This window comes from Asparagus officinalis, chromosome 10 (genome assembly GCF_001876935.1).
Source record: "Asparagus officinalis chromosome 10, Aspof.V1, whole genome shotgun sequence".
Lineage (NCBI taxonomy): Eukaryota > Viridiplantae > Streptophyta > Magnoliopsida > Asparagales > Asparagaceae > Asparagus > Asparagus officinalis.
Genome location: NC_033803.1, coordinates 73,327,527 through 73,346,040, shown reverse-complemented (window position 1 = coordinate 73,346,040; position 18,514 = coordinate 73,327,527). Strand labels below are relative to the sequence as shown.

The window sequence follows — 18,514 nt, the reverse complement described above, 5'->3', positions numbered from 1 at the left end:
TGTGTGGTGGGTGGGGGGGGGGGGAGCTGTTGACTTCAACACTCTCTCTCAGCAACGACTTCTCTATCCATGAGTCCAAGCTGACTTCGAAATTCTGTAAACTTTGAAGTACTTAGTGCTTTGGTGAATATATCAGCTATTTGTTCGTTTGTCCCGATTGGCTTCATTACAATCTCAACCTGAAAGAAATTTTTCTTGAAGAGGGTGATGATGTACTTCGATGTGTTTCGTCCTAGCATGAAAAACTGAATTATCTGTCAATCGTATTACAAACTGATTATCGTAATGTAAAGCTACTGAATAGTCTGTGGACTTATGTAGATCTCTCATTAACTAAAAAAGTCACGTGCTTTCCTGAGTTGTCGTCGCTGCTGATCTGTACTCCGCCTCTGTAGTTGACAGTGACACCGTTGACTGTCTTTTGCTGCACTAAGATATAGCCGCTGAACCGAGACTAAACACGTATCCGGTAGTAGATCTTCGAGTGTCATGATCTCTAGCATAGTCAACATCACAATAACCATAGACCTCACATGCTTCTCCTTTCTTATACATGAGCTCATAGTTAACTGTACACTTGATGTACCTTAGGATCCTTCGGATTGCTTCTAAGTGAGGCTTCTTTGGCTTCTGCATGTATCGGCTCATCACACCAACAGCAAATGAAATATCTAGTCTTGTCATCGTTAGAGAGATCAAGCTTCCAACTAGTTGTCGATGCATAGTAGGATCTTCCAAATGTTTTTCTTCATGTGAACACAGTCTCAGATTTGTCTCCATCAGTGTTGAGATTGACTTGCAGCTGAGCATCCCGTACTTAAGCAGCATGTCCTTCACATATTTTTCTTGGCAAATGAATAGTCCATTCTTCCTTCAGTCGACCTCTAATCCGATGAAATGCTTGAACTTCCCAAGCTCCTTCATTTGACACCCGACCGAGAGATTTGTCCTCTTTCTTTGGATTTCTGCTTCATCATCTTCAGTTAGGATTAAATCATCCACATAGACCAACATGATTGCTAGCCCATTGCCAGTCTGTTTGATAAATAAACTAGAATCTGCAGGAGCAAGCGAGTATCCATTTTGAATTAAAAACTCACAAATCTTTCCATACCAAGCTCTTGGAGTTTGCTTCAGTCTGTAGAGAGCTTTCTTTAGTTTGCAAACACATCTTTCATTTTCCTTGCTCTCAAATCCGATGAGTTACTCCATATAAATCTCTCGATCCACCTCAATGTGTAGAAATACGTTCTTCACGTTCATCTGTCAAAGCTTCCAACTCTTGCTAGTTGCTAGAGGTAGACGAACTCAAACTGTTGTTATCTTGACAACTAGATTGAATGTCTCGTCATAATCCAGTTCATACTGTTGAGAGAATCCTCGAGCGACTAAGCGTGCTTTGTATCTCTCAATCGACTGATCCGGTCGAGTCTTGACTTTGTAAACCCATTTGCAGGAGATATGTTTGATATTTTTGGGCTTCAACACCAACTCTCAAGTTTGGTTCTGTTGTAGAGCTTGAATTTTTTTCTCCATTGCTCGTCTCCATTCAACAATTTCGTATGCTTCCTCAAAGTTAGATGGCTCCTTCACATTTTCTATAATGACAACATTATCATACATAGCATTCGACTTTCTGGATCTCGTTGATCTTCGAAGTTGTTCAACTAGTTCTTCTTTGATGTCCTCTATCTGACTTGTGCGCTCTTCTTCTGACGTTGTCTGATAAACACCGGTTTTCATGAATTATTCTCCTTTGAGGATGTTGAAGAGCTTGATTCAGTCTTCTCTGATTGATGTAAGTCTTCTTCTTGACTTTGCTCCTCCAATTTCTCTTGTAGCCGATCCTCTAGATCTTTAGAATCTGGTAGTGTAACTTCTTGTGAAGCCCACCAAGATGAGGCTTCATCACATATAATATTTCCTGATGTATAGCATCATCCGGTTGTGGGATCACAACACCTCCATCCTGTTCTTTCACTGTCATACCCTACAAAAATACACCTTACAACCCTTTTGTCAAACTTGCTGCGAAGGTGATAAGACACAAACGCATAACATACGCAACCAAAAACTCTAAAATACACCTTACGATTAGGTTGATATTCTACAACTTCTGAAATGGTGATATAAACTTCTGAAATGGTGATATAAACTCCAATTTTGGTTGTGGTAGCCGATTGATCACATGCACCGTAGTCTTCATACACTCAGCCAAAAAACGTCCTGACACGTTCTTAGCATGAAACATGCTTCTGCAAATTTTGACGAAATGACGATTCTTATTTCGGCTATGCCATTCCGCTGTGGAGTATTTGGGCACGTTAGCTCTTGTGCTGTTTCAGATAGTCGTAAAACTCCTTCGATGTTTACTCTCCCCTGTTGTCTGTGCGTAGGCAACAGATCTTCTTGTCGAGTTCTCCTTCGACTTCTTCTTGGAATTGCTTGAATTTGGAGAGTACTTTTGACTTTTTTTAGGAAATAAACCAGGCATATCTCGAGTAATCATCGATGAAGGTGATCATGTACCGCATGCCACTTATCGATTCCTTCTTCACTCGGCCGAATACATCTGAGTGAACGAGCTCCAAAGATTCCTTTGCTCTGAATTATGACTCCTGATATGATAATTGATGCGCCTTACCATACTGTCAAACTCTGCATATAGTCTCTCCTCGAGTCTCCAAGTGTGGAAGCCCCTTTAACATTGACTTTTCCATCATAATATTGAGCTTGTGATAGCTCACATGGCCAAGCCGAGCATGCCACAGATCAACCGTCTCATTCTTTTCACCTTTATCTATGTATGTCGATTCCGCCGGCATCACATAGATAAATATTACCTTCCGTCCCTCCATGATAGGTTCTCGTGGTGGCTTCAAGTTTCGATAGATTTTTACATCTTGTGACCCAAATGCTACATAGTTTTCAGAAGCTGTTAATTGGAAAATAGATAGAATGTTCTTTTTCATACCCGGTACATGGTATACATCTTGTAGTTGTATCCGATTCGGATTGTAACGCGGCATAAATACAGTCTTTCCGATGTGTGTAATAGGTAATCTTGAATTATTTGCTATCACAACTTCTCGGTCGCCTTTATACTTCTTCATATTGACAAGCTTCCCTTTATATCTTGTCATGTGGTTGGAACATCCAAAATCGACTATCCAATCTTTTTTATAACCAATTTCTTTCCGATCTAAAACCACTGCAAATGCGGACTCAAATTCTTCCACAAACGAGGTTAGTGCCATACCAACAACCTCGTTTTCGTCGACTGGTACATCTTTAATAATGGCTACGGATGTTTGGACATCCATTCTTCTTCATCATCTTGACATCTGCACGATATTACAGCATTGCCCTCTGCAAGCCCTCATTTGTACCAGTAGTTTCTGGCAAAGTGTCATTTCTTCCCACAGTTGTAGCAGCTATTGTCAGGTCTCATTGTTCGATGATCACCTTGCTCCTCACGCTGTTGTTACTATCGGTGTATGGTTGTCCTGGCTGCCTCTTTGAACCAGTCTTTCCATCTCCTTTTTCCTTGCACCTTTTGGTTTGCCTCTCTCCTTGCTGCTGAAGAGTACTTCATCTTTGCTTTTTATTGAAACGCTGACTATTTGTTTGGCTAGGGTTTCCTGTGTAGCGAGCAAACTCTCCAACTCTAATAATGTTGGTTGAGTTGGCCACCCATGTGTAGCAGCAACGAGTCCATGATATTCCGGGCTTAAACCGTGATTGATTATTCTCCTCATCCTTGCATTAGATATTTTAGAATCTGGATCTAGTTGAACAATATTTGAACAGAGTGATTTTAATTGTTTGAAGTACTGATTGTCAGATCCTTCTGTTGCAATGTCATCACTTGTTTTCCAGGAGTTGAAGTCGAGCATCATTCTTCTACGAAAAGAGTGTGGCGTTCGTATCCCATGCCTCCTTCGGAGTTCTGACATCTCGCATGTAATCTACGAGATCTTCTTTTACTGTTGTCTTCAACACATACATAGCCTTGCCGGCTTTGATGTTCCACTTTCTTAGTACTTCGCTAGCCTTCTGAGGTGCTGTAGTTTTAGAACCCCCATGACCTCCCAGAGGTCTTGTCCTTGTAAATAGGACTTTATACAGGTCTCCCAGTAGCTGTAGTTATTGCAATTGAGGTTCTTGAGTGTCGTAGTAGTACTTGCTAGATTCGTTATCGTGACGTGGTACTGCTTCAGCATCTCCATGCAAGTCTAGTCCCTGACCAACCAACTTTACAGTCCCGGACTGAACAAGAACTTCGGCCTTCAAGAATGCTGATAGGATCACCATAGGAGAGAGCATGTTCCTGACCGTATTGCTTCTATCACGAGCCATAACGTTTACTATTTCAAGTGAATAGTAACTGTACGTATGACCAATAACTGTACGTATGAATAGTAACTGTATTCATGAATAGTGATCATACTTATGAATAGTACCGTACTCATGAATAGTAACCAATGCCTATAAAAGGGTAATGATAATCTAACTTATTTTCTGATGTGGAAGATCCACCTTTGGTGGCAACCACAGAACATACGATGAGCAGATACACGCATCCTAAGCCAGACTCTGATACCACTTGTTGAGTTGAGAGGAGTGCTGGACACTAAGAAATATATTGTTATTATTTTTTTAGTGGTACAAACTCAATACTCTCTAAAACAGGCACTCTCTCTACTCTCTCTCTCTCTCTTTGCTACTGGGATGGATCTAACACAACACTTGGGGGGTTATTTATAACATTGGTTTAGAGGTAGGTAAATATTATTAAGGGTTGTTGATTACTATTGCAAGTTTGGGGGAGAGCTGCTGACTTCAACAGTAAAAAAATTGATGGGAGAAAATTATGCAGTAGGCCTTAATCTTATACAGGATATTAATGTAGGAGTGTGTGAAGCCCCCATTGTGGATGAAGGGCATGATCTCGAGTTTGGAGGCAGGAATGTATAAAGTCAATGGGAATGGTGGCAAAGTCTATTGAGCTTAGAAGGTATCCGATTAAGCATCTTTTTGATATCTTTTGTAGTCTTCTGGTCTTCTGTCCGTTTCTCCTTAGCCTGATTAGTTTTCTGGGAGCATTGCCTTTAACTACAATAAATATAAGCTCTGCATATCTTCATATTCAATTAAGGAGGAAACTAAGGATAAGCAGACGGTTAAAGTTTATACTTATGAAGTAAGAAATAAAACATAATCGGAAGTCCCGTGAGGTTGTGTCCTTCTTTTATCCTTCACTGAGTACTTAAATAGTTGAACGATTTGCAACAATTTCAACTTCAAGAACCCAAAGAATCCCATTAACTTATATTTTCATGGTTTCGAGATCAAATAAGATTAGCATGTGAAGTTTTGGAGATGGATGATGTTGGCTAGATTAAGTGGCAATTTGATCAAGGAAAGGAAGGGAGAGAGAGGTGGTGACAAGGACGTAGGATGGAGTTAGGATTTGGTTCCACTTCAAAAGAGCATTTCAAATGCAATTCAATTTCACAATATTTTGAAAACTATCATCAAATTCATTAAAGAAAGTAGAAGAATGGATATTTATAGGCCCAAATGAGTTAATTTACATGAAAATAAAATTTTTAACTATAACCTAACAAGAAAATAATCAAACTATAAATTCTAAACTTAATAAATTTTTTAAATAAATGAAGTTTCAAAAATGTTTCTAAAACTGTAAAATATCTAAAATTCTTAAGACAAAAATTTGCCTTTTATAGATAAGGCCACAAGAAAGTTGCTAAAAAGTAAAAACCAACATAATCATACTCTGATTTCTTTCTCCAAGATCCTCTAGAGCAAGTCTTAGTGTGATCCTGTCACTTGATTATTGTATATCCTTGGTGATCTATTGTGATATCATACTTCGCTTGTTATGCATATATTTTTTGCTGTTACTTGAGGATGTGAGCTTTCAACACTAATTTCCTGGGAACAATTTATTGTGTCCGATGTTACCTAGGTACTTCTAATACTGTACCTGTACCCATCACATCTTTCTGCCGTCTCTCTTCTATCCCTCTCCTCTCTCTCCCCCTCCCTTCCTCCCTCCCTCTACCTCTCTCTCTCTCTCTCTCTCTCTCTCTAATCTTGCTCTACGTCTCTTTTAATGCTTTGCACTTTGAATGTTTCATGATGCTATTGAGAAGAAAGTTTCTATAGTTTGTTAGACGTCCTAAAGATATATCATGATTCAATTTTTAATGTTTATAAATTATATATATTTAGATTATATATTAGAATGTTATATCATGCATTAAAATTATCCGACATGACACTCCGATATTTACTACATATCCTTAATATATCCCTGATTTTCGCAATCCGATATGAATTCTGATCGTCCTACATTTATGCAATATCCAATATTTAAAACAATGCTCGTACTATATCCTATACTTCTTGGATACTCCTTACATATATGCATATATTTATTTAGCATGTACTCAACTATACAATGCATGTTTAACTGAAATGGATATATATCCTACACTTCATATCCATTTTTGTAACTTGTTGGATAAGGGTCGAGTTCATTTCAGCATTAAGATCTACGATTTAAGAGTCGTGTGTGTATGTGTGTATCCCCCTACACTACCTTTTACAAATTTGCCGACTCGTACATGCACCCGTGCAACTTGGATTCTGTCCAATCATTGATGATCGGACATTATGGCCCCATCGTACCTTTTATAGTTGGATGGTGATATTAACTTATACTAGGCTATATCCTTCAAGGGACCTGTGCAACATCAATAACAAATTAAAGACTATGTATTTATTTGTAGGATTTAGGGGTGGAAGTGAACCAAATAACCAACAAACAATTCCGTTATTACTCATCCAACTATTCTATCGTATTTGATTCGATACCTTATTTGTAGGATTTAGGGGTGGAAGTGAATGATTAACTTTACCATTTGATTCATAAATGAATAGAATTTAATGAAGTGTATATTCAATTTGCTTGATCATTAAATATTCGTTTATGTTTTATATTTATCAAATGGTAGATTAGACATTATCTAAAAAAATTATTAGTTCAAAATGAGACAAACTTGAATGGAAAACTCAATTTATTATTAATTGGAGATTTCTGCATATACACCCTTCTAACTGTATATATGTGTATATTCGATTTGCTTTTTATTATAATACTTGTTGATTTTGATATATACAATTAGAAGGGAGTATATGCAGAAATATCCAATTAATAATAAAAAGGGAAAATTAATATGGCACACCAAGATTTGAACCAAGGCGTCTTGTTTGGAAGCCAAAGCCCCTAACCAAATGGGCTAACAGATATTCACAAATAATTATTGAATATCCTATATATAAACGAATCTAATATGAACATAATTGTGATATTCGACCCGAATTCGAATTCGAATTGGAATTTGAATATTTGAATTTTAACCAAACTCGAATCTGAATACACTATTATTCAATTCAATTCGTTCGTTTTCCACACCTAGTAGGATTAGTAGCTGGACAATATGCTTGGAAAACGAAATCACTATGCTTATGACATAATATGAATTGACAAGGCTAGGAAAGAAATAATTTCTAAAGTAGAATGAGAGGGAGAAACTCTCGAATCTATGGAATTGGTAGAACAATAAAGAATGCACAGAATTTTTATTTCAGTAAGACTTTGTCAAAGGGTAAGCGTATAGTACATACTGACGACTAATAATCCTAAGACTAGTCACTTTTGACATTTAGGATTCAATGTCTGTTAAGGTACTAAATTGAGAGAGATTAATGTGATTGACCTATAAATTAGAGATAAAGGTTTTGTTACTGCTGTAATAATGCTTAATCATCAATGCAGCTGAATGTAGGGATATCCCATCTGAAGATATATGTTGTAATAATCCAAATGGCTAGTATGGCCCTAGGTAATATAAGACTCATCATATGGACATCCTTTCCGAAGGTAGATCTGTGAGTTAAAGATAAAAAGATTCGTTTACAAATGGCTTGCTTCGTGACTGAAAAACATATGCAAAAGTTTGAGAGGGAAAACAATACAGAAAATTGTTCTGGCTCATAGGCTTGCTTGCTTAACCACAAAACTTCATCCCAACTCTCTGGGGACGCAATAATCCTGTCTGCATTCAGCTATGTCAGGACCTCTTTAGGCTGCAGTGGTTTTAAGTTGCATATTGAACTCTCCTTTGATAGCAGCTTATATATACCGATCATGTTGTCGAAAGTCACCTATGCATCCTTTTGTTCCATTTGTGCTAAACTTTTGCTCCATAATTTTTGTTCCCATTAACCTTTTGTGCTTTATAACACACCCTTATTTTCTTATTCATTGCAGCAAGAGTTATTGCCAATTCTCCGGTCAGGTTAAGCAGTTGCTTTCGCAGCTAAATGCAAGTTACAAGGTGATGGAGCTGGATCGGGAAAGTGAGTACTTACCGTTCGATACCTGGGATTTGACGTGCATTACTACTGAAAGATGACGCGTCTTTCAGTTTCGCTTTTGAGACACTTTTTTTGCTTATTAACTCAATTTATAGAAAAAGGTAGCGTAGAAAAAACTGACGCACCATATTCCATTTCTTCGATGAAGGTGATGGATATGAAGTTCAGTCCGCACTTGTGGAATGGACCGGACAGAGGACTGTTCCCAATGTTTTTATTGGTGGGAAGCATATTGGTGGCTGTGACAGTATGGTTTTCGTCTCCCTTCTTCTTTTGGGCTTACTGGAAGTAATACACTTTTGATGATAACATTTTTTGAATTTGAATGATGTCGATAGGTGTTATCGCGAAGCACAGACAAGGCAAATTGATGGCCCTTCTTACTGAAGCTGGAGCTCTTGCAACTTAAGGAGTGAGATTGACTCTCTGGGTTGCTAGAATTAGTTACCTACTTAATTAGTAGGGTTTAAAATTGGGTTGAAACTAGAATAAATCTGCTGAGGCTGGATGTTATAACTGCATTTAGTTGCACATTTGATGTCATGTTGTGAAAGTTCAATTGCTGGCATGACTTTACTTTAAACGCGTGCATTTTTTTTTTCTCTGTTCCTTATCTCTCTCGAGTGCATTTTTTTGGTTCTGGTTAAAGTAATGATCTTTGGTTGGGGAAGAGGAGCTGATGGCATGCAGGATAATCAATAATGAATGTGATAATTGTTATGGTGGCTGCACACATCAATTAATGAGGTGGAGCCACTGATTGAAGAAAGTATGAAATGGGTGTATGAAATTAAACGTGCACTAAATGGATGTCAACCGTTAGATCATTAGACATCGGGGTTTGTCAACTGTTAGATCATTAGATATCGGGGTTCGTGTACAGATTTAATGGATAGTTTTTTGATTGGAGAAATAGGATAATTTCCTTCACTGATTAATGGTGTAACATTACACCCCCATAATAATAAAATGGTTTATGGCGAAATTGGTATTATACCCCATAATAATAAAATGGTTTATGGCGAAATTGGTGTCACATGACTTGTAAAGACACCTACATTAGTTGATGGAAGGGGGGAGAGTGATATGAAATATCATAAATTTTCATGTACACATAACTTGACAGAGTAATTGGGTTGCCGTTCTCAATGGATGCTTCGCTATAGTATTTTTTAAAAACTACATCACATCCCCTCTATAGTATGTTCTACATGCCCAACTACATCAAATCCGGCTCCATGTCGTCTTTTTTATGGGGTACCCACCTACAAATCACCTTTAAAATAGGATCATTCTGTAGTTTCCACATTTCATTGTTAATTTATACATAATTCACATTTAAAGGGGTTTTCGTTGAAATCAAACACACGGGCTTGCTTTTCAGTTAAGTTTTTTTAGTAATTGGCCTAACCTAACCTCATTTAAAGATTATCTCTTTAATATACTTGGTATTAAGAAGTAATAATTATAGCAAAACTGAAAAACGTGAGTCAGAGGTAGTTGATTGTACTAAAAAACGTTTAAATGTGATTTATGTATAAATTGAAAACCAACAACAATTTCTATAAAATGATCATATTTTAAAAGTGATTTCTAGACGGGGAAGAAACCTTCTTATAACACGTGCGCAGCGACAATCAAGAAGAATAAAAGTATACAACGGCTAACTTGAGAGAGAATTAGCGGTTAAATAGTGCTTGGGAAATCTTTTCAGGTTTTCTTTTCATCGCCACTTTATTCGGGCCCCAATTGGGTCCATCCGTTTAACCCTGATTTTGTTTGATAGACGTGAGGCCCAGAACAGGTTTGGGCTTGCGTCCTATTCAAATCCTGACGCTGTTCCTGATTTGATCTCCGTCGAACTTCAACCTCGCTCGTGACTCTGCCTCAGCTCAACTTGAATAACGATAAATAAACAATAATAAAAACCTCATTCCTTCAGAGAGCAGACAAGCTCTGAAGGGGTGGTGGGCTGGTAGTTGGTTCATAAATACATTTTCTGATATGAGTCATGAAAACATTGAAGGTGCCATAAGTACAATATGAACCAACTCTCAGAACTCTGTATGGGGCGCCTAAGGAGTATTATTCTAATTATTTTACACTTTTATTATTATTATTGAGATGAAAAGCTGTTTGATTGAAGAATCTGAGACTGTAGATATTGTGTTCAAGCAGCACCCACACCTGCGGCAGCTCCTTGCTTCAGTTTCTGCATCACCAAAAGAATTTACAGGAGTTTGGATCTTTCAGCAGTCGATATGCGAAAAAAAAAGCAAGCAAGGGGGTTTCAAGAATCAGGAAAGCTCGTTTACATTGGAGATGAGTATCCATGAATCAAGTTTGTGAATGGCTTCCCCGGATTGTTGGGTCTCTTGTGCCAGTGCCACCCCTTCGGCCAAGCTGCTCGCTCGGCCGCTCACCAAAAGAGCCGCTGCAGCATTCAGCACCTGCACATCCCGCGGTCAAACTAAAGCATCAGCTCACGCTAACTCACGTTCGAAAGAAATCAAGGCAAGTTCCTTATCACATTAACAGTTTCTGATTTCTAGTTGTTTTCTGGCCTCTCTCAGATTTATGAGGCAGTCATCTTAGTTCCCTAGAAAAGCTACTGCTTACTCAGACACTCCGTATGTTTTCATTTAGATATCTAGTTGTTTCTGGCCTCTCTCAGATTTATGAGGCAGTCATCTTAGTTCCCTAGAGAAGCTACTGCTTACTCAGATACCCCATATGTTTTCATTTAGATATCTAGTTTAATCTGACTAAAACTAATATCTTATGGTAAGAAAGTATTAACTGCTAAAAAAAAACAGATCCATGTTAAGAAAAGCAAATTCATAAAATTAAGCCACTCAACTTTCTGACTTTCTTCTTTCTCAACTTTCTGAGCGGCTTTGGGATTTTGACAATGTTAGTCAAGTGTACAAACATTATCAGAAGACTCACACTTGGACGATAACCTCCCTTGCAACAAGGATAAGTTGAACCATCTAAAACCATCTTCTTTAGTAATTCACACCTTTTTGTTTGTTTTACCTTTGATGACTTATCAAGTAAAATTTGCAGAGCACCCAAGTGTTATGCACACGCTTCGTTATATCACATAAAGATGGGACTTGAAAAAGTTGCGCCTATGAGCTTAGACACTCCATATACATAAATTACACATACTGATTCAATTTAATTTTATTATGTTTTGTTCGTGAGCATATATATGCACACTGTTTGTACGAATGTGGCCGGGTGAGACCATTTTCTACGGTATCAGTCAGGTAGAACCTACTACAGTTGATCTTCCCTAGTGGCACCAGAAAGGTAAAAGTTTTTAGAATTCCTATAGAGGAAAGACTCAGAGGAGTAGACATGAAGAACAGGAAAACTTACAATAGCATCTGCAATTGATCCTTTTTCACCAGAAAGTACGTTCCTAAGAACTTTGGCATTGAATTCTGGTCCTCCTCCTTTTAGGCTTGGAAGGGTGCAGCGAGGAATACCAAAGTCCACTGTATCAACAAACACGCACAGTTAGTCTGAAAGCAACTCAATCTCGACATTCCACAAGAAAACTGAATAACGACATTCATCTACATGAGAGATTCTGTTGCTCAACTGTCTAATTTCATTTAACTAGAAATACCATCAGAAATATCTACAACATAAATAGTGCAAAATTTTACATCTTAATATATATACTACTAAAATTGTATGAGTGAAATGACTTTTTACATGGATCAAAATGGAACTTGTCAATCTTTGTTGGTGTCACATCAAGGAGATATCCGGGTCCTGCAACAATTACAAAGCCAACTAAGAGCTTATGAGATAAAAGCTTACTATAAATAACTAATAAATATCTGTGAGAAAGAAATATAGACTAGACAAAAAGAAACAACTGAGAAGACTGCTCACCGATAGATACACATAAAGGATGAGATCTTACCAAGTGGACTTATTTCATCTAAACTCAAGTTTGTGAATGGCTTCCCCGGATTGTTGGGTCTCTTGTGCCAGTGCCACCCCTTCGGCCAAGCTGCCCGCTCGGCCGCTCACCAAAAGAGCCGCTGCAGCATTCAGCACCTGCACATCCCGCAGTCAAACTAAAGCATCAGCTGACGCTAACTCACGTTCGAAAGAAATCAAGGCAAGTTCTTATCACATTAACAGTTTCTGATTTCTAGTTGTTTTCTGGCCTCTCTCAGATTTACGAGGCGGTCATCTTAGTTCCCTAGAAAAGCTACTGCTTACTCAGATACTCCATATGTTTTCATTTAGATATCTAGTTGTTTCTGCCTCTCTCAGATTTACGAGGCAGTCATCTTAGTTCCCTAGAGAAGCTACTGCTTACTCAGATACCCCATGTGTTTTTATTTAGATATCTAGTTTAATTTGACTAAAACTAATATCTTATGGTAAGAAAGTATTAACTGTTAAAAAAACAAATTCATGTTAAGAAAAGCAAATTCAATAAAATTAAGCCACTCAACTTTCTGACTTTCTTCTTTCTCAACTTTCTGAGCGACTTCGGGATTTTGACAATGTTAGTCAAGTGTACAAGCATTAGCAGAAGTCTCACACTTGGACGATAACCTTCCTTACAACAAGGATGTGCTGAACCATCAAAAACTATCTTCTTTAGTAATTCACACCTTTTTGTTTGTTTTACCTTTGATGACTTATCAAGTAAAATTTGCAGAGCACCCAAGTGTTATGCACACACTTAGTTATATCACATAAAGATGGGGCTTGACAAAGTTGTGCCTATGAGCTTAGACGCTGCGTATACATAAATTACACATACTGATTCAATTTAATTTTATTATGTTTTGTTCGTGAGCGTATATATGAACATTGTTTGTACGAATGTGGCCGGGTGAGAACATTTTCTATCTACGGTATCAGTCGGGTAGAACCTACTAAAGTTGATCTTCCCTAGTTACACCAGAAAGGTAAAAGTTTTTAGAATTCCTAGAGAGGAAAGACTAAGAGGAGCAGACGTGAAGAACAGGAAAACTTACAATAGCATCTGCAATTGATCCTTTTTCACCAGAAAGTACGTTCCTAAGAACTCTGGCATTGAATTCTGGACCTCCTCCTTTTAGGCTTGGAAGGGTGCAGCGAGGAATACCAAAGTCCACTGTATCAACAAACACGCACAGTTAGTCTGAAAGCAACTCAATCTCGACATTCCACAAGAAAACTGAATAACGACATTCATCTACATGAGAGATTCTGTTGCTCAACTGTCTAATTTCATTTAACTAGAAATACCATCAGAAATATCTACAACATAAATAGTGCAAAATTTTACATCTGAATATATATACTACTAAAATTGTATGAGTGAAATGATTCTTACATGGATCAAAATGGAACTTGTCAATCTTTGTTGGTGTCACATCAAGGAGATATCCAGGTCCTGCAACAATTACAGAGCCAACAAAGAGCTTATGAGATAAAAGCTTATTATAAATAACTAATAAAAATCTGTGAAAAGAAATATAGACTATACAAAAAGAAACAACTTAGAAGACTGCTCACCGATAGATACACATAAAGGATGAGATCTTACCAAGTGGACTTATTTCATCTAAACCCTCTGAATGAACTACCAATGCTCTTTCCATCCCAAATCGTTGCAATGCTTTAGCCATCTTCATTACCTAGCAAAACAATAATCTAGCAATTATAAAGGCCTTATATTGCCTTCAACAAAACCGTGAAGTCCTTGAGCAAACATTTACAAATAAAAACTACTTCAAAATGGAAGGGAAAATAGAAGTCACAACTGTATGAAGGACAAATATGGTAACATGACATCTGGCTCCCATCCTACAAACACCTTGTAGTGAAATCCAAGTATCCAACCTCCAAAAAAGCATCCAACTTCAGCATATAGTCACGAAGATGCAAAACTGTCAAAGATAAGATTTTTAACGAAGGAAAATCCACTTTCCAATTTTCGAATGTCTCTGTTTCATGTAGTGCATTGTGTTGCCTACTAGCTTCTTTATCTCATTCATTTAGTTAATTGCATTTTAAGGGGATCCCTAGTTTCAGATGTCCTTTACACATCTGCATGACGAAACTCATCAATACACTGGATGGCACTAACACCACTAAGATATGATGCTAGCAAAAACTCTCGCTTGAACATAATTAAAAGATTAGCGACGTTGATGTCATATAACTCATATCAGATGAATAGAAACAAGAGTGCCAAGTAATAGAAATTGTCAGAAAAAAAGAAACTCACTATATCTTCATTGTAAACACCAACAACAGCATAGGGTACTCTTGCCGGATTCAACATGGGACCTAGAATGTTGAAGACTGTCTTCACTTTGAGCTTCTTCCTCACCGGACTGACAATTTTCATTGCTGGATGATATATTGGAGACATCATGAAACCTATCCCTGCTTCCTCCACACATCTTCTCACATCCTTATCATTTATAATTAAAAAAAAAAAAAAACAGAGAGAGAAGATGCAGAACGAATTATTTATCTACATATAGATCTTGCAAAATCCAAGATAATTATAGAAAAAGGAAACAAAGTAAGTCATAAATGCTAAAGAGATCAGTAAATTCATCACCGAGCCCATGATGTCAATGGAATATCGAGCTGGATATTCTCCCAAAAGATGACCAAATCACTATGCATCAGGAGCCCATGATGTCAATGGAATATCGAGCTGGATATTCTCCCAAAAGATGACCAAATCACTATGCATCATCAAAAAAGATAAAAACAATCTAGAAGCCTTGGATATTCTCCCAAAAGATGACCAAATCACTATGCATCATCAAAAAAGATAAAAACAATCTAGAAGCCTATAATCTATGAAATGATATCATGCTCACCACGTCCTTTGGATTTTCCTACTACCAATTGTGATGTACCTTTACAGAAAAATAGGCAACATGAACCTTTCTTTTGAATGATCAAGATAGCAGAAGTTTGGATGCTTTCAGAAGAATATACAAATTACGTGTTGCCATATGCAATATGGGTTGAAGACTCAAATTATACGAGAGCTATCATAAATTTTACAAAATTTGGATCTAGGTTCAATAGAAGGACTCACATAGGTAGTTTGACTATGATAGTTCTTTTGGACAACAAAAGAAAGTTGCCTATCAATGATGATTTTCCTTGATTGAATGGATATTGAAAAATATAAACTGACCCAAGAAAGTTTCCGGGACAACAATTTTAAGGTTTTGAATAAGAGGTATCTACATTCAACACAATGAGGACAGTGCCAGCACACCTTTCACTTTGTATTTTATTTTGTAGAGGTTGACATTACCTAAAATACATGTGGAATTGGAACAGCACACCTTTCACTTTGTATTTTATTTTGTAGAGGTTGACATTACCTAAAATACATGTGGAATTGGAACATAAGCTCACTGCTCTTTTCATCCTTATTATAGAGGTTGACATTACCTAAAATACATGTGGAATTGGAACATAAGCTCACTGCTCTTTTCATCCTTATTAATGCATAATTATAGCCATGAGTATTAGCTTTTGTTATCAACTGAACTATTGTGTTGATAATGATGAGACATATTTTTCTATGGTATATTTCCCATAAGGCCTTGCTTGAATTAATTTCCATCGTTGAGTTACTAGTTATTGAAATGTAGAGCTATTATCATTCATATCTGGGTGCTGGAACTTATTATTCATCACTGTAAACCTGCATTAACATTTAATATTAAAACATGAATGAAAATTAGAGGATAAAATCAATTTTTACCAATAAAGTCTATCCATGGGAGTGAAGCAGAATGACTGTTGTTGCCAATGAACTTGAGACTGTTATACGGAAAAGTAGGAAAAAGACCATGACTTGTAGGCACAGATACAAGTATCATACTGTGAGGCACTACTATAGACTTAGTGTATAATAAAAAACCTGTCCGGATAGCTACATATGCATATTTCTTCTAAATATATTATATATTTGACTCATAAATATATGTATCAAGCTAATATTCATTTAGAAAAAGAACCTCATTTTAGTTAAGTGAAATACAAAGCAATTTACTTTTGTCACAAGACCCAACATGCACATATTTCTATGTTTTAACAATTACCATATTTGTAAGCACAGATGGGTACATGTGTGATGTTTGGGTGCATCAAAACAAGCTGAATTTTGGGGGAATAAGCAGGAAAAAGACTTGAAGTTTATAGAACAACAAATATTGAAGTTTGGTTAAAAAGCAATCCATCTGCTGCTCATTTTAAAACAAACTCTTTGACTTTGTCATTTACTTGACTAATTGGGTGTGTAGCCATTTCAAAGTTATAGTAGCACTTGAACTAATGCAATGTTAAACTAAAATCTAGAGAAAACAACAGCATATCTGCAATCAAATTTAATAAAACGACCTTGAGATGTGTGATTTGTCATTAGACATCCAAGTAGATTAGCCAATGAAACGAAATTCTAACCTAAGGTTCAACAATTAATGTAAGCATAGCCCATATTTCGGGTTTTGATTCTATACATTTCTTTCTACCTCCCCTCTCATCAAAGGTTTTTCTGTTTTAATTTCTTTTCCCCAGTCTTTAGATTATTTACCAGTCACCATATTACATATAGGAGTTCCTGACGCATGAGATAAATAACTCATCAATCATGTAACAGTAATAAAGTAAACATTTAAATTCATGAAAAATGCTAGTGCATATGTAAATGATGCATCTAGTATGGTACTACCTCAGGGCCCAAATCTATGTTGACACCCAAAGTTTCGAGCACATCAGCACTGCCACATGCAGAAGAACTCGAACGATTTCCTTGCTGCAAGAGAGCCAGAAAGGTAATCTTATCTGATAATTTTCTTCATTCATTCAAGAAAGAAAGATTGAAATGATTAAGATATGTTTTCTAAACCTTTGCAACTTTTGCCCCAGCTGCAGCAGTGAGGATTGCTGCAGCAGTGGAAATGTTAACAGTGTTAGCTCCATCACCTCCTGTTCCCACAATGTCCACCACATCCGACAGACCTTCAACTTTCCTGCAGCATTTGATCATGGCCCTCGCCAGTCCCACTATCTGTAGTCCATTTTTCAGTCCAAAGTTTCTAAATTTATGACAATAACATATAAAAATAGTAGTAGTACCTCCTCAAAGGTTTCACCTTTGGCTCTCAAGAGGACTAGGAAGGCACTGATGAGGGCCTCGTTGGCCTCGTTCAGAAGGAGGTCGAGGGATGCCTCGGCCTCTTCCTCCGAGAGGTCCACTCCATGTATCAGCGTCTCGATCAACTATACACAAATAACAATACAATTTAATCCCATACAATTAAGTCGGGGGATTCCGTAATTCCACTCCACACACAAATTGGGCAAGTCATAATAGTGACAATATAGCAGCAACGGTAGTATAATGATAATCATAAGGATCAGGATTATCTGCACTTTGATACTCAAAATTTACACCATTTTAAACTTAAATTCCCATAAGTTTTTTCTCCACCACTTTGACACCACGAAGATTTTCCCCACCATTTCATACCCAAAAGTTTGCACCTCTTATAACGTTAATACTCCAAATTTTTTCTCGGCACCTCGATACCCAAACCTTACACCCCCTTCGTGATAACCCACACTTCTGTCTTTGACACTTTGACACCCCATAGCTGAAAAATGTGTAAACTTTGGGGCACCGAAGTTAAAAAATGTATAAACTTTAAGGTATCACAGAGGCGGAAAACAAACTTAGGGTGTCAGAGTTAAGGGGGGAAAAGCCAACTTCGATCACCAAAGCGTCAATTAGAAACAATGGGGGTATTAAAGTTGCAAACTTTAGGGTACCAAACTACAATTAACCGAACTAAAACCAAAATTAGATCAGATAAAAGAGAAGTACCTCTTTATAGGAGGAGGAGGAGGAGGATTGAGCGAAGGAGAGATTGGGAATCGTGCTGACATTATCTCCTCCTCCTCCTCCTGCTGACGACAAAGACGACGACGACGATGGAGGCATCGCCGTCAACCTCGTCATCATCGTCGTCATCAA

General features: G+C 37.3%; 3 protein-coding genes across 4 annotated transcripts; 1 reads left to right on the top strand and 2 right to left on the bottom strand.

Annotated features, from left to right (window-relative positions):
- Positions 430–828, bottom strand: LOC109826946 (uncharacterized mitochondrial protein AtMg00810-like). Its single transcript, XM_020393955.1, has one exon. The coding sequence runs from the start codon at positions 826–828 to the stop codon at positions 430–432; it is 399 nt and encodes a 132-aa protein (XP_020249544.1).
- Positions 8,244–9,073, top strand: LOC109826235 (glutaredoxin-like). The gene is made up of 3 exons (XM_020393247.1): positions 8,244–8,451; positions 8,618–8,716; positions 8,808–9,073. The coding sequence occupies exons 1-3, from the start codon at positions 8,259–8,261 to the stop codon at positions 8,876–8,878; spliced, it is 363 nt and encodes a 120-aa protein (XP_020248836.1). The 5' UTR covers positions 8,244–8,258; the 3' UTR covers positions 8,879–9,073.
- On the bottom strand, positions 10,359–18,500 carry LOC109825677 (anthranilate phosphoribosyltransferase, chloroplastic-like). 2 transcript variants are annotated; one of them, XM_020392547.1, is made up of 10 exons: positions 18,365–18,500; positions 17,617–17,760; positions 17,387–17,548; positions 17,210–17,293; positions 14,726–14,914; positions 14,042–14,132; positions 13,829–13,888; positions 11,857–11,975; positions 10,785–10,919; positions 10,359–10,681 (listed from the first exon to the last, which is right to left on the bottom strand). In XM_020392547.1, exons 1-10 carry the CDS (start codon positions 18,497–18,499, stop codon positions 10,640–10,642), a joined length of 1,161 nt encoding a protein of 386 aa, XP_020248136.1. In that variant the 5' UTR covers position 18,500; the 3' UTR covers positions 10,359–10,639. The 2 variants fall into 2 exon arrangements, with proteins under 2 accessions (XP_020248136.1, XP_020248135.1); XM_020392546.1 differs by lacking the exon at positions 13,829–13,888 and adding an exon at positions 12,199–12,258.

Coding starts and splice junctions, on each gene's coding strand:
- LOC109826946 (XM_020393955.1), bottom strand. CDS start 828: ATGCTGCTTAAGTACGGGATGCTCAGCTGCAAGTCAATCTCAACACTG.
- LOC109826235 (XM_020393247.1), top strand. CDS start 8,259: ATGCATCCTTTTGTTCCATTTGTGCTAAACTTTTGCTCCATAATTTTT. Junction 8,452..8,617: donor GATGGAGCTGGATCGGGAAA/GTGAGTACTTAC, acceptor TCTTCGATGAAG/GTGATGGATATGAAGTTCAG. Junction 8,717..8,807: donor GCATATTGGTGGCTGTGACA/GTATGGTTTTCG, acceptor TGATGTCGATAG/GTGTTATCGCGAAGCACAGA.
- LOC109825677 (XM_020392547.1), bottom strand. CDS start 18,499: ATGACGAGGTTGACGGCGATGCCTCCATCGTCGTCGTCGTCTTTGTCG. Junction 13,889..14,041: donor AGATGAAATAAGTCCACTTG/GTAAGATCTCAT, acceptor TAATTGTTGCAG/GACCTGGATATCTCCTTGAT. Junction 10,920..11,856: donor GATCAATTGCAGATGCTATT/GTAAGTTTTCCT, acceptor CGGGATGTGCAG/GTGCTGAATGCTGCAGCGGC.